The following is a 14,724-nucleotide window of genomic DNA, read 5'->3' as shown; positions in this document are numbered from 1 at the left end:
CAATAACACCTTTCACAGAAATTGTTAAGCAAGCCCAAAATCTCAAGCCTAAATAGAAGTTCAAACACCTCAAAATAGTCCTTCTACTTCTATCTCTTTTAGGAGAAGTATCACTTTCATCATTTAAAACTCTTGATTAGTATAATTTTCTTAACTTCTCATCTATAAAACCAATCATTTCCTTTTACTAAAGTCTAATAATATCAAACGTGTCTCATTATTGTTTCAATAAAGTCATTATATATCTAGGAACATCTCCAGAACTTGTAAAAATCTTGTTCAGTTATAGCCTTATACACTCATTATATCCTTCTAGTGATATGTTAGAAATATCTCAACTTCCAAAGTCAATCCAGGAAGTTGCAAAACATTATCTTGGAATTGTAACCCAATATCGTGTATATATTAAGTATTGTTCAACAATAGCTGAAATAAACCCAAAAAAATTTATCCTCCAATTAATCTTATTAAATTTGGGACTACAAAGAAATCCTTTGAGTATGAAGAAGAAGAAGAAAAGGAAGATATTGAATATGATGAAGATTTTTAGTATAAAGTTTTAACAATTAGAGCCCAAGAATTTAATATTATTTTTCAAGCGATGAATAGAATTATGACTGCAGATGAAGCCCAATGCACTTACTTTACAAGATCTACTACATGTATTTACTAAGTTAGGAAAAATAGCAAAATGGCCAAAAACTTTAATCAATGGTATGAAAAGATTAAAAGTAATCAAATAGAGAATCCAAAAAGTACTAAAAAAAATTATGCCAAGTATTGTTAGAATATGTAAATTATAACTGTAAATACTATGAAGAAAGAAGACAATCAGAAAAGATTTATGAAGACCACTTTGTCAACCTAAATATTTTGGAATAGACCTCCTGACATATGAAGACAAAGATAGCTGGTGGTTGAAGATAAAAAGAAGAAGAATAACGAAGCCAGAATCAGCAAACAAGATAAAAAGTAATTGGCAACTCATAATAAAAGACAACAGAAGGTGGAAGATAAAATGAAAAGTAGCTGAAAGATGTTTTATCTTTTGTAATTAGTTAAAAAGTATGTTTGTTCTTTGTAATCATTAGAGTTAGTTTTTACCTTCAATTAACTTTGGTTATGTAACCAGAGTTGAAATGCCAACTCTATATAAAACCTTGTAATCTTAGAGGTAGGACACATCTCTTACCCTCACATTCTCTCTTGTATCTGAGTTCAAAATTCTCTTACATCTACCTACTCACTATCAATAAAATTTCCATTTTCAAATATTTCTAACTTTTTAAGTATATTGAAGAATAATTCCAAGTATGGCTGAGTAATTTCCTTTTAGAGATTAAAGAGCAATTATTATCTGATCTTTAATATAGTGATAAACTTGAAATGATCTTATAAGTTGAATTACTGGTTATATGTTGCCATAACTATGGCTCCAGTAGAAAATAAAGGAAGGTTGTGCTGTTAATGGTCTGAAGGAGGAAGGTTGTATGCTAAATTAGGAGACTTTTGGCCTAGTAATTCTCTGTATGAAAGAGGACAAAGACCCTTTCGTAACCTGAATCATTATCGATCAAACCCTGTGGGTAGTATATAACTAGCTATTTCAGTAATATATATATATATATATATATACATATATTTAAATATTTATTTGATAAATATTTATATATATTTATATACAATATAAAATTTAAAATATATTATATATATATATATATTCAAGGTGTGTGTGTTTGTGTGTATGTATATGTATATGATATATGATATTTAAATATATATATATATATATATATATATTTAAAATATATGTGTGTGTGTATATATTCATTATATATATAATATGTATATGTGATATCTATTATATTATATTATATTTATTATATTGTGCTAGTTTTCAATTTAATTTTATAATATATTAAATTTAATAACTAACATGATATGAGAGAATATCATGTCAGTTTTATAATTTAAATTTATAAGATAAATTCAAATTAGATATAATATCATGGATTAAATTTATTATAAATTTAATTAAATTTTCATTAGCTCATTAAAGGAAGACAAAAAACCCTAATCTATATATATGACATAGGAAGGGGCGTATTGTATAGACAGAGTTAAAAAAGTTCTGACAACCAAACACTTCAAGAACCACGAAACACCCAAAAAAAAAAGGAAAACTAACATTCAAAGAAGAATGAGAGCGCTAGCACGCTGTTTGAGTTAGAGAGTTATTTGTATAGATATCAGTAAAGAGAGCAAATTATATTATTGGCTCCTAAGTTCTTGACCCTTAAAGAGAACACACGTGAAGCATGAAAAGAAAAAGAAAGCTCTTCTTTCCACCTTGACTTAAACAATTTTGTTCAATCCACATGGGGATAGAAATTTAAAAATTTTTAATCTTTCACTACACCTTTCTATCCAAAAATGGTACCAAAGTTAGGTCGAATTGTCATTTAAGTTGGGTTTTAGTTGATTACATTCTTAAACCTTCATATGATGAAATTGGTTAGATGAATGTTGCTATGATAATTTTGAAATTTAAATGTGATTTTTTTAAAAAATTAATATATGTTTTTCATGTGATGTTTCAAAATATATATATATATATATATACTCATTTTATATATTCAAAATTTGTATGAATATATTTGAGTTTATTGGCTCATATTTTCATGCATATGATGTGTGTTTGATATGTAAACCATTCAGCCAGATTATCAATATGATTGATGAATCTGAAGCTTTAAGGCAACAACTCATTCAAAGAGAATAAACTTTTCAAAACGCAACCTAACTCTTCATAGCGAGACTGTTATGTCTAACTCATTGTACAACCTAATTCACAATTTGTAGCATTTCATTATATATAAATTGTTTATTTGTTGTTGTTTTTTTCTTTTATTTACCTTGAAATTGTTTGGGCATGGTGACACATGGCTCAAGTTTTACAAGGGTTGTAATTTTAAATATGGCCTACGTGTTGTGCCTTTCTCTACAGACTCTGAATATGTATTCTCTTCTCATCTCAAAAGTAGGCACCCAAGGTGTGTTTTGATTAGAAAAGAAGTGAGTTTGGAAATGGGCATCCAACTTTTGATTATGAAATGATTTGATTATGAAATTAGTGTCATTAGCTAGAGTACGGAAGAAGCTTTCTATAGACACCTAAATCACCTCAATCAAAAATTGGATGGAGAAATGATCCAATTTGCTCAGATGTTGTCATAATTTTGCAATACACTGCAACACATAGCATAGCATGGATGTGTCGTAGCACATGGGAACGTGCTGTAGCACACCTCATTTCTTAAATATTATTTGGTTGTTTCAACTTATATGCAAATGCTTTGATGTAAATTATTATCCCATACTTCCATGTACCTAGTTTACTTTAATTTCTTATTTATGAAAGTATATTTGAGTGTTTTGAAAGTTTGAACCATTACGATTTTACAAATTTGATAATCAGTTTGGGCTATTAACCCTATTATTACTTTGGTTTTAGAGTTAATTATGGGCTAATAAGAGCAACCTTACACCCTCTGTTCTTTCCACTATATTCTTCAACAATTCTAACATCTTAGCTACTACAATTACAAGTTCTTACCTAGTTTGCCATAGTGTTTTATTTTCTCTCTCCTACATCTAACTGCTCTGATGCCCAATGATAAGACCCTCTATTCTAACAAGCTTAAAGCAAGCAAAAACCAAAAAATTAATACATTACAAATGGGATTGAAAATATTCTTGCTAAATAATAAAATTGGATTAAAAAGAAGATAGTGATTCAAGCTAACCCCAAAACTCTCTTATACACCCAAGCACAAGCACTGAAACTAAAATCAAAGAAAGTTAAAGAGTACACTAAATAGAAGCACAAGACATAAGCCACTAGACTTTCAAGAAGCCAATACTCTCCCCAACACACTTCACTTCTCTAAAAGATTCAACTCCCTTCTCTTTGGCAGAATTGAAAAATTTAAAGACCAAAAAGCTATAAGTCTACACTTTAGCTACACCCAAGTCCTACTCACATGCCACTTCTTTTTGCCTACAACCAAGAGCTTCAAGATAATTATTTTGTCCACTAGAATTGCTCTATCCAACACCATATTCCTTCCCATAGATTGTGCTATAGGCTCTATGAATTGATTGGTAAATCTTTTCTAAATCTTTAACTCTATCAGCTTACCAATAAGGACCTCCTTACCTTGGACTCTCTGAGGTTGAAGAAGTCTAAATCCCATATCCAAGCAAGTTGGAGAGTATAAAAAATGACCCACAACAATTTAGCTTGTGTTATACTACAATCTCATAAACTTTGAGTGACACCTTTTATCCAATTACTACTGGAGTCCCCAATAATGTCACTAGCCTTAGAAATATTATGATTTTTGACATAACTATGACAATTACACATGATCCAACTAGGATGAGGTTGGGTCCAATGAATGCTTCAAATATACTTTTAAAGGTTAGAGTTTATCAAAGAACAGAAAGAACCTTTTGCATTCTTGAGATGTGTAGCATAAGCATGAATGGTGGCCCTTACAGAAAAAGATATTAATTATGGTCTCATTGTTAAAAGGGATTTTTTTTTTTTTTTGCATCCCATAGTTTCCAACAAGCAACTCCAAAGATTTTCTATAAAACCACCTATCAAAAGGATGAGAGATGGAATGCAATTTTTGCTTTTAACATTTATAAAAATAAAAAGAAGAAAAAACTCACTTGACATTAATTTTTCTATTATTTCACTAAAATAAATGAGTATGAGAGGGTTTATTTACATCAGTTGTATTTATAATTCACTTCTAACATATTTTACTAGAAATTAAAAAAATTTTAAAAACCATTAACTCTAAAAATTTAATAAGTTTTAAATTTTGCCCATATTATATACTTCTTTTGTTAAAAAATGTAAGACATTTTTTAAGGAGTTGGATATTAAAAAATGTAAGGTATTTTTAATCTTTTAAAATATAATCATTACTTTTTTTTTCAAAAAATACTCCTATTGACAGTGACTTTATATTTATTATAAGGTATTTTAATAGGAGTAAATATGAAAAGATAGAGTTAGTTTGAAAGTAGATAATTAATTTATTAAAGGTGATAATTAGTTTATTAAAGGTGTTTTAATAGGAGTAAATGTGGAAGGACAAGGTTAGTTTAAAAATAGATAATTAATTTATTAAAGGTAAAATTTAATTAAAAATACACACAAATTGAGAGATTTTTCCAAGTCATTGGATTCAAACTCTCACATAAAAGGCCACTTAAACGAAGATAGCAAATTTTTCCAAGTCATTGGATTCAAACTCTCACATAAAAGGCCACTTAAACGAAGATAGCAAATTAAAGGAAAAATTCTCTATATACAACATCAGAACTCTGATAAACAAGGAGTTACTAATTTGCAGAAGCATTGAACAAAGAACTCACAAGACTTAAAACCACTGAGAAGCCACTGTAAAATGCCTAAACGAGCTTAATCCCCTTAAAAAACACTTGGGATCTAACTCTCTTCTTCCATATCTAACATTCTTTAGAAATTTTCTTCTTCCTACCTCTGTCCAATGACCTCCTGTACATACAAGCCACTAAAAATCACATAAATGACCAAACACACAGGCTTCAAAAACGCAGTCCATTGCAGCTTCCATAGACATAGTCTCTTGGATCAAAACCTGCCTTCTTTGTGATTTTGTTTTGGTATACTTTGGTTGCAGAGATATCAGTTCCAGCTCCTTTTGAGGCCTCTTGTAAGAGACCATCAAATTGTCCACATGCAGCTGCTATAAGCCCTATATATTTCACATCATCATGAGCCAATCTACCAGTTAGACCTCAGAGACAGATTCATCTATGCTTTTAAAACAGTCAGGCCAAGACTAATGCTTTTGAAACAGGATAGGTCAGTGAATCGGTGGAACGTTTAAGGCCAACTGGTCTGAAAATGGTCAATGTGAAATAAAGAACAGAATTTTATTTATTGATAAATTATCAGTTCTTAGCTGGTCATTATTGGCTCTTAAACTAGCTTTCCAATATTTACCTGTTTCAACTTTTGAGGCATTTTAATCAGTCTAATCTGATTTTTCGTAACATTGAGCATCACTGACTTGGGAGTCCTTGCCTATGCATTAGACGATAGACTTGGGATATCTAAATCAGAAGTGGAATATGAAAATCAAACACTTTTTCTTTCTTTCAATCCATATACAAATATACCCTTAAGTAGAGTCTCAACAACTGGAATAATTTGGTCAAGGTATGAGAATGCCAACTTACAAGTTGAAGTTATTTCCTTCTAAATGCCCTTATGTTCTTTTATTTTTACGCACATAAAATTAACAGAGCAAAAGTGATACTGATGGTGGTTATTTCAGTCCATATCTTCTCATTTTTTTTCATCATTAAGGGGGCATGAAAATGCTTTCTTCAGTGCAGCTTCACAAAATACTAAGTATTATATTGGATAGGATACGGCATAACAGAAACATAAAGAGATCAATTGGCCTTCAAACAAACATAGTCAAATTCACTGGAGAATATAGCGTGAAGGTATAAGAAACAGAGACAACATTCATTTGAGAGGTACCTAAGAATAAAGGAGAAGGCTTTCCAGGTCTTGATTTAAATTCAGGGTGGAATTGAACACCAATGAAAAAAGGATGATTAGGTAGTTCAACAATCTGTGACATGAAGAAACAAATGATATTTCAGACCCCATGCAGATTTGTTAGATAATACAAAAAGTTCTAACAAAATGTCTGTATATGTTAACAACCATACCATACCTCCATACGTCGGCCAGTTTCATCCTTCCCAGTAAAAGAAAGGCCAGCATTTTCAAGTCTTGCAACCAGATCAGGATTCACCTGCATGGAAAAATATCACTCTTCTGTCCAGAATAATTTTATAAGGTAATTTAATGCATAAGAATGTGATACCTCGTATCTATGTCGGTGTCTCTCATCAATGAATCTTTTGCATCCATATCTATTAGACAAAGAAAAGGATCAGCAACCAAATAAAAAGGACTCATGATGAAGTAGATAAATTTCTCTCATAGCCAGTTATAAGCACAAAATATATGGTTCACATTTTTCTGAATCTATTCAAGTATAATAACACTTACAATTTTGCAGATTTGCAGTCATTGACCTGGAAATATGTCCTCCTAGATCCAAGACGCATGGTACCTCCCATATGTGTTTTTGATCCCTATACGACCATTTAAAAAAATTCCCTCAATTAGTAAAAATAAAATATACATCACATTTTTAAACTTACATTCTTAGCATTAAGACACGAACATATAAATATGGACCTCAGGCATAAATATGACACATGGGTTCTTCGTATTAGGATCAAATTCAGTGCTATTGGCATCTTGTAGACCAAGAACAGATCTTGCAAACTCTATGACAGCAACTTGCATTCCAAGACAAATGCCAAGGAACGGGATTCTGTTTTCACGAGCATATTTAGCTGCAAGAATTTTCCCTTGCACTCCTCTGTCTCCAAATCCTCCAGGAACAAGGACACCATCAGCTCCCTGAAGCCAAATATTAGTTAAATTAAAAATGTAGAAAGTAGTGGCAGCTAAGGAGAGAAGTTTATAACTAAAGAAACAAGTGCTCATTTCAAAAGTCTAAAAGAAACCTTCAACAACTTCCATGCAGCCTTATAAGAATCAGGATTCTGCAACATTAAACCAGAACAATAGCAATGGTCAAAATTAAGGTAAATAAGCAACAAATGTTTAGGTAAAAGAACTCAAAACATGAAATAACCTCTCTTTTTGTTGAATCTTCAAGGTCGCTAGCTGAAATCCAATCCACAAAAAGTTTCTTGTGCCAATGAACAGAGGAATGAACCAATGCCTGCATTCATGATGATAGATCAAAAGCTCCTTTTGCATCTATTCTTGAGACATGTTTTTCAAGCATAATAGAGATAAACTCAATAAATACAGATACATGTTGTCAAAATATGAAGGAATCATCAAGCAAAAGATACTATATGGTTGTTTTCTCTCTCAATAGGCCAGTTATGCTAACACAAGAACTAAGGTATACAAAGAAAATAGTTACATCTGATTCTACCTTTAGAACAGAAAGGTAAGAATCTGAAAGCCCAGTATATTTCCCCACCACAGCAATGCGAACCTGCCAATTGCAAGAGTATAAAAGTTTATCCATTACCAAAAATCATGTAAAATTAATATTTGAAAGTAGATTTTGGAATAGCAACCCACTGGTTCATGCAGCATGTCAAGAACATCAGCTCTAGAGGACCATTCCTTTAAACTTGGCTCTTGAACTCTCCTGTATGTGATAAACCCACCACGTAAGACTTCCAGTGCACCAGACAACAAATATTCTGTTACAAGAAATTCAGCCCCAAAAATTTAAGAGAATCTGAGAAACAAACCCATTGAGTTTTAGCACTTTCAACATTGCTTCATGAGCTTTCTGGTCCTAGATCACAAGAAGATATATGGTGAGAAATGATATCTTAAAAAAAGAAAAAGAAAAGAATTGAAGTTCATCAGTTCTAGAAGAAAGGCTTACTCTTAAAAGTAAAGGAATGTGCCAGATGTTGGAAACATCATGAAGGGTAACAATGTTTTCCATCTGTAAAAGTTCAGCTTCAGTAAAGCATACTCTAGCAGGGTGGAGAAAACTATTTTTAGTCATGTACATAAAGTTAGACTTATCCATTTAATCTCATACCGGAACGTGGCAAAACTGAGACAGTTTCTCCTTGACATTCTCATGAAGAGCCTGCAAAACAACTAGTTTTAGAATCCTAAATCAAAGCTTATAGCTAAGAATTTTTATGTATGCATATGATGTATATCCCTCATGTGTGTCTATGTATATTCTGTAAATATCTTCAGGAGGGTGATGAAGGGAGGGAGGGAGAGAAAGAAAAAGCAACCGTTGTACTCCGGCATGCTAGAATATCCGGTGTCAGACCTAGACTTCGTAGTCCACGAACACTATGCTGGGTTGGTTTTGTTTTCTGAAAACGGTCAACATAATCAGCTATATTCAGATGAAAACGAAAGTAAATCGTCTTTGAAACAGATCTCAAAGGAATCAAGTTCAAGGAATACCTGTTCACCAACAACATTCAAAACAGGAACAAGGCTGACATGAATTAGGCAAAAATTGCCAGCACCTGTCATAAGCAGCATATAAGGCTTGAATAATTGAGACTAACAATTGAAAGGAATGGACATGAATGCATTCAAACTTGTCATCAACTGAATATTCTCACCTACACGACATGAGAATTGCCCTAATGCCTCAATAAACTGCATGGACTCAATATCTCCTGCATCCAGTGTTGTCATCATAAATCAACATAAAACATGAATATTATCTTAACCATGAGGAATCAAGAACGTTTCAAAGTGTACCTATGGTTCCACCCAATTCTATGACACAAACATCAGCTGAACCTGGTTTACCATCCACTGGTAGGTGGGCCACCCGCTCTATCCACTCTTGAATAGCATCTGTAACATGAGGGACAACCTGCAGATGGGTAAAAAATCATAATAATATTAGAAATATTCAAAGATTTTATTCGTGATTTCTGCAAAACAAAACATATTAGAAATGATTAAACAGAACCTGAACTGTTTTCCCCAAATAATCTCCTTTCCTCTCCTTCTCAATAACATGCTGCCACAGACAGAAAATGAAAAGTTGGAGATCAATCAGGAGCTGGAATGATCTACAGAATCTTCCATAATAATAGAAAATGATGTGAGAAAATTCAGAGTATCTTAGGCACTTGCCTGGTAAATCTTTCCTGTAGTGATGTTATTATCGCGGGTCAACTTGATATCCAGGAAGCGCTCATAGTTTCCTAGATCCAGGTCCACCTTTGAACACAAACAAGGTCATGTTTTTTTTTTCACTGTTAAGACCTTACACGAACTCTGACCTCTGAGAAAAATTGAAGTAAATTGACACCTTGTCTGTCTTTTGATTTTTTTCTGGACACAACCCTGTAATCAGATTATTTAAAAAAAAAAAAAATCAGAGCAAGTCATCTACCTCACCACCGTCATCTAATACGAACACTTCACCATGCTCAAGAGGAGACATTGTTCCAGCATCTGTGTTTAAGTAGGGATCTGGATAACAAAGAAGGAATCACTAAACAATGAGGATGAGGTAAAAGAAATAATAGCTTGATAAGACCATTTAAAAGTAAATATGATACTGCTTTTATGTAAAATTCATTATCAAGTAAATAAACAGAGTTTAAAATAAAGACATTAAAACTACAAAACACTGACTAAATCACTGAAAGGTATGTCTGATTTTCAAGGTACACTTGTGATAAACCTCTTGTTTGTACAATTGTCCATGGCTTGTCAATCTTCAGAAGCTTAGCTAAGCTGGGCAAGTGAGAAAAACTTTACTGGGCTTTTTCAAACAATAAAAGAAAACAATAACTCCTAGACGACAACAAAAAGAAAAGTGAGCAGGATACTTAATGAACTTTTCAAAGTTCGATGAAAAGCGAGCTTACTTTACCCGTTTTTCAATCCCAACAAATAATAATAATAATAATAAACTTCATAATTGTAAACACGGCGAAGATGAAGGAAGAAGACGAAGACGAAGACGAAGACGAAGACGAACAAGAAGGTACCAATTTTGATAGCAGTAACTCGGAGGCCACATTCCTGAAGAAGCACTCCAATACTACTCGCAGTAACCCCTTTGCCCAAGCCACTAACAACCCCACCAGTAACCAGCACGTACTTCATTTTTTTCAGAAGAATCAGAACAACAAGGAGCAGAGAAATCCTTATGCTATATTTATGGTTGCTAAAAAGGCCAAGCCTTGTTCCAAGGAGAAACTAGATTTCTGAGCTCTGGTAAGTAGAGCGAGAAGAGAGAAAAAGAAATAGAAAGAGAGAAGAAAGGAGCACGAGAGGGTGCAGTAAAAGAAACACTGAGAATGGGTGACGCAGAAAGCAGAACACGAAGAAGCAAGGACGAAGCATGAGGCAAGAGAAGGGAATGCGGGGGCTTTATATAAAAATCGTACGTCCTGATTCCATATAGAAAAATTAGGAGAAGAGAAAGAAAGGCCAAGCGAATAAAAATCCTACGTCCTGATTTCACATAGAAAAATTAGGAGAAGAGAAGGAAAGGTCAAGCGAATGTCGGAAAAAATGAAGGAGAGATTAACGGGAAATAAAAAATCCCAAAAAAAAAAAACAACAAAGAAATTAGAAAGAGAAACAAAAGCCAATATAAGAGCATTTATAAGGAAATCAATAGTTTAGATATTGGAATCGGAGTATCATACCCCCAATTGACTACGAAAGCAAGTCATCAGATGTGTGTATATTGAAAAATCCTAGAAAGCATTCATTCTTTTTTGAGTTTTTCTTAAGGTTTTGGGAGGGGAAAGATGAAAAATGATGAAGTCGCGTCAAAGTTCATGTGTGCAGCAGCAATTCGCGAAACATGGAATCCTCTGACCGACCGGCGAACCGGGTGGGCCACCATGGCTCGCTGAGCACCAACCCAAATGTTTTACTTTGCCAGATTTCAATATCTGTTTGAATTTTAATTTACATATGATAAAAAATACATTAAAGAGATTAATTATTTATTGAATTTAAAAAAATATATTTGAACTATAATTTAAATGTATTTTAGAAAATTATTCAAACAAACCCTAAATTTATGGTCATTTTTACATGAAAATAAAATTAAAATTTTGAAAATCATATTTTTTATTACTTATGGCCTCTTTTGTCAAAATCTTGTGTCATTGAAATCATAATTTAAAATTAGATTAAGATGTAAAATTTATTTTTTAAGTGATTTGTCACCTTGAAAAAAAAGAAAAAAAACAGTCTCACATGAGTATCCCAAAATCAGAAAACTCCGAAAATGTAAGTAACTTTTTGTAAAAGTCAATATAAATTAAATGCTAAAAATTACAAATAAATGTAATTTGTTCATTTCTTGTAAATATAAAAAATTAAAATATTATTTTGACCAATCACTCTAACCGATTACTTGATAATTATTAGATTATTATTGCTGATAATAGTGCCAGCAAGTAATTAAAAGTATTAATTTTAATAATAACATATTTAAATATTAATATTCTAATATTTAATAACATATATATATCATTATTATTAACAAATCTTTGTAGGAAATTTATAAGTCAACTTTTAAAATTTACAAGTACTCCTCCAAAAATTTACAACTCAACTAGCATTCAACATTTATTAGTAAATGTGTTTTTATACTAATTTAATTGTAAATTAAAAAATATAATAATTTATCAGTCCTCCTTCAAATTTTATAAGTGGTCCTTTAAAAGCTTGCAAATCAACTAGTGCATCCAGCGAATGTAATTTTTAATGTATGGGTTGTAAATTAAAATAATGTAATAATTTATAACTCTTTCTCTAAAAAATTTAAGTCCTCCATCAAAAATTTTCAATCCAATTAATGTATTTGAGATATACAAGTCAATGTATTTTATATCCTAGTTGAGCTGTAAGTTAAACTGGTATTGTATTTTATATTTGGGAGAATCACATATGAGCAAGACTGTGTGAAGAAGTTTTAAAGCCTAAGGTGAAATTATTAGTAAAGCCTAGCATGTGTAATTTCCCTTTAAAAAAATTATCCACTCATCATTTTTTACAAAATCATATATTAAAATTTTATAATATAGAAATTCTAATAAAATACTAAACTAATTCGATAGAGAGATGAACATTAATATTGATAAAGTGCTCCTATTTCATCTTATATATTGGGGTAAAATATGAATATTAACATTGATATGGGTGGCAATATATTTTTAACAAAAATATATAATTAAAACTGATGATATCAATAATTAATATGAAACATCAATAATAGTTTTTTAAATTATAAATAAGATTTTAATAAGCCTTAAAGGTGTCTTGATGGTCAAAAACTACAGAGTCTTAACATCAATGTTTGTCAATGTATTAGGCTTTAGAATAAGAAAATGAGAAAACAAAAAATAAGACTATGAGAGAGAGCTAGAGTAAGCTAATGTAGTGTAAATTAGTATAGTATGGATCTCATTATTTTTTTTTATGTAAATAATGAGCTCAACTCAATAATTAATATTATATTAGGAATAAGTGAAGTTTTTCAACCGAAAGAATAATTAATACTTTTTATTTTCTTTGATCTTCAATTAAATATATACCAATACAAATATAATTTCAAATATATAATAGAGGATATTACGGGAAAAAAAATGGAGGTTAAGGCAATTGTCTCACTTGCCTTAGGGCTTACATAACCTTATATGCAAGGATTGTTGAAGAAAATTATTCTCAAATGAAAACTAATATAAAACTGTTTGTTATGAAAACGGTAACAAGAACTTATTTTCTTTTCGAATGGTGACTTATTATTTGTCTTCATCTAAAAATAATTTTTTTCAACAGTTATTATATTTGATTTTCCTAAATCAAAACTTACAAATCCTTATCCAAAAATTTATAATTCAGCTATTATTAAAATAAATACAGTATTTTTAAGAGATTTTTACAGACAAAACCTATATTATAAGATCAAACAAAGCAAATAGCCTAATATTTATTATATTTTTTATCATGATTAGTTTATTATATTTGTTAATGATATATTATAGTACATCAATGATAAACTAATTATAAATTTTTATATTTTTAATGATAAACTTTTTATATATCGATAATAAATCTCTTATATATAAATATGAACCAAACATACTCTCAAATTTTCAAAAACATGGTACATATTTTTGGACACAAATTTTTTTCGGTTAGCTAATCAATTTATCCCATTACTTAGCTCCTGCCAATAGCGGTGACAATCCGATAATTGGGCCAGTATATATGGTTTCTCAAAGTTGGCCGAAGCAGTGGACAAAAATGGTATTCTGATCTTTTAAATAAATAAGGAATGATACTAATATCTTGGCATTTAAATATAATTTTAAAGATTTAATCTATATTAATTTTATTATGGAAGACTTATTTGTAATTTTCAGTTTTTTTATTTGTAAGGGAGAATGACATATAGGCCACAAGAGGATCAATTAATTTAAATTTGACTCTCAATTTTATAACTTTCTTGTAATTCCAAAATATTAAATTCTAAAAATTTACAAATTGGACTCTTAATTTTATAATTTTTTTAATATTGTAACTTATTTTTTAAATTTTAACGTAATTGAAAAATAAATAAATTCGTTTTTCTGTTAAAATTTAAAATATAAGTTACAAATTCATCACGGTAAAATTATAAAATTAAAAATTAAATTTACAAATTTTTAGAATATAATACTTTAAAACTTACTTTAAATCAATTCTTCCTCTTAAAACCTCTATGTCATTTTACGTATTTGTAATGTATCATGTTCTCTGGTGGTCAAAATAACAAAAATTTAATGAAGAGGGAAAGTTGCTTCATTCTCAGACTTAAGAAGTGACATTGCGTCACTTTTCAAGTTTCCTTGAAACTGTCGCTGCTAAAAAACAAAGTTTATTGATAATTTTTGCAAGAATTACATAAAAATACCAGTCTATATAATTAATTATTCTCAAGTTCATTGACAATTAAGCTTATGTGTTATTATTATCCTAAACTCAGCTGCCAAGAAACCTGAGAGTAATTA

At 30.6% G+C, this 14,724-nt stretch overlaps 1 protein-coding gene across 4 annotated transcripts; it reads right to left on the bottom strand.

Annotated features, from left to right (window-relative positions):
- Positions 1-5,343: 5,343 nt before the first annotated feature.
- Positions 5,344-11,381, bottom strand: LOC129285804 (uncharacterized). 4 transcript variants are annotated; one of them, XR_008587307.1, is made up of 22 exons: positions 10,696-11,146; positions 10,092-10,171; positions 9,830-9,916; positions 9,663-9,713; positions 9,446-9,563; positions 9,304-9,360; positions 9,140-9,204; positions 8,962-9,045; positions 8,754-8,804; positions 8,592-8,654; positions 8,452-8,498; positions 8,276-8,345; positions 8,124-8,186; positions 7,812-7,901; positions 7,681-7,719; positions 7,346-7,573; positions 7,154-7,239; positions 6,966-7,014; positions 6,813-6,893; positions 6,614-6,707; positions 6,068-6,177; positions 5,682-5,816 (listed from the first exon to the last, which is right to left on the bottom strand). XR_008587307.1 is itself a non-coding variant. In XM_054921707.1 (21 exons), the coding sequence occupies exons 2-21, from the start codon at positions 10,140-10,142 to the stop codon at positions 5,647-5,649; spliced, it is 1,644 nt and encodes a 547-aa protein (XP_054777682.1). In that variant the 5' UTR covers positions 10,143-10,171; positions 11,362-11,381; the 3' UTR covers positions 5,344-5,646. The 4 variants fall into 4 exon arrangements, 3 of the variants coding, with proteins under 3 accessions (XP_054777682.1, XP_054777679.1, XP_054777680.1); XM_054921707.1 differs by lacking the exons at positions 6,068-6,177; positions 10,696-11,146 and adding an exon at positions 11,362-11,381 and having other exon boundaries at positions 5,344-5,816; XM_054921704.1 differs by lacking the exon at positions 6,068-6,177 and having other exon boundaries at positions 5,344-5,816; positions 10,696-11,139.
- Positions 11,382-14,724: the final 3,343 nt, after the last annotated feature.

This window comes from Prosopis cineraria, unplaced genomic scaffold (genome assembly GCF_029017545.1).
Source record: "Prosopis cineraria cultivar Desert tree isolate PC_DT_omini unplaced genomic scaffold, ASM2901754v1 PC11, whole genome shotgun sequence".
Lineage (NCBI taxonomy): Eukaryota > Viridiplantae > Streptophyta > Magnoliopsida > Fabales > Fabaceae > Prosopis > Prosopis cineraria.
The sequence above is the reverse complement of the archived record's forward strand: the minus strand, read 5'-3'. Positions and strand labels throughout refer to the sequence as shown.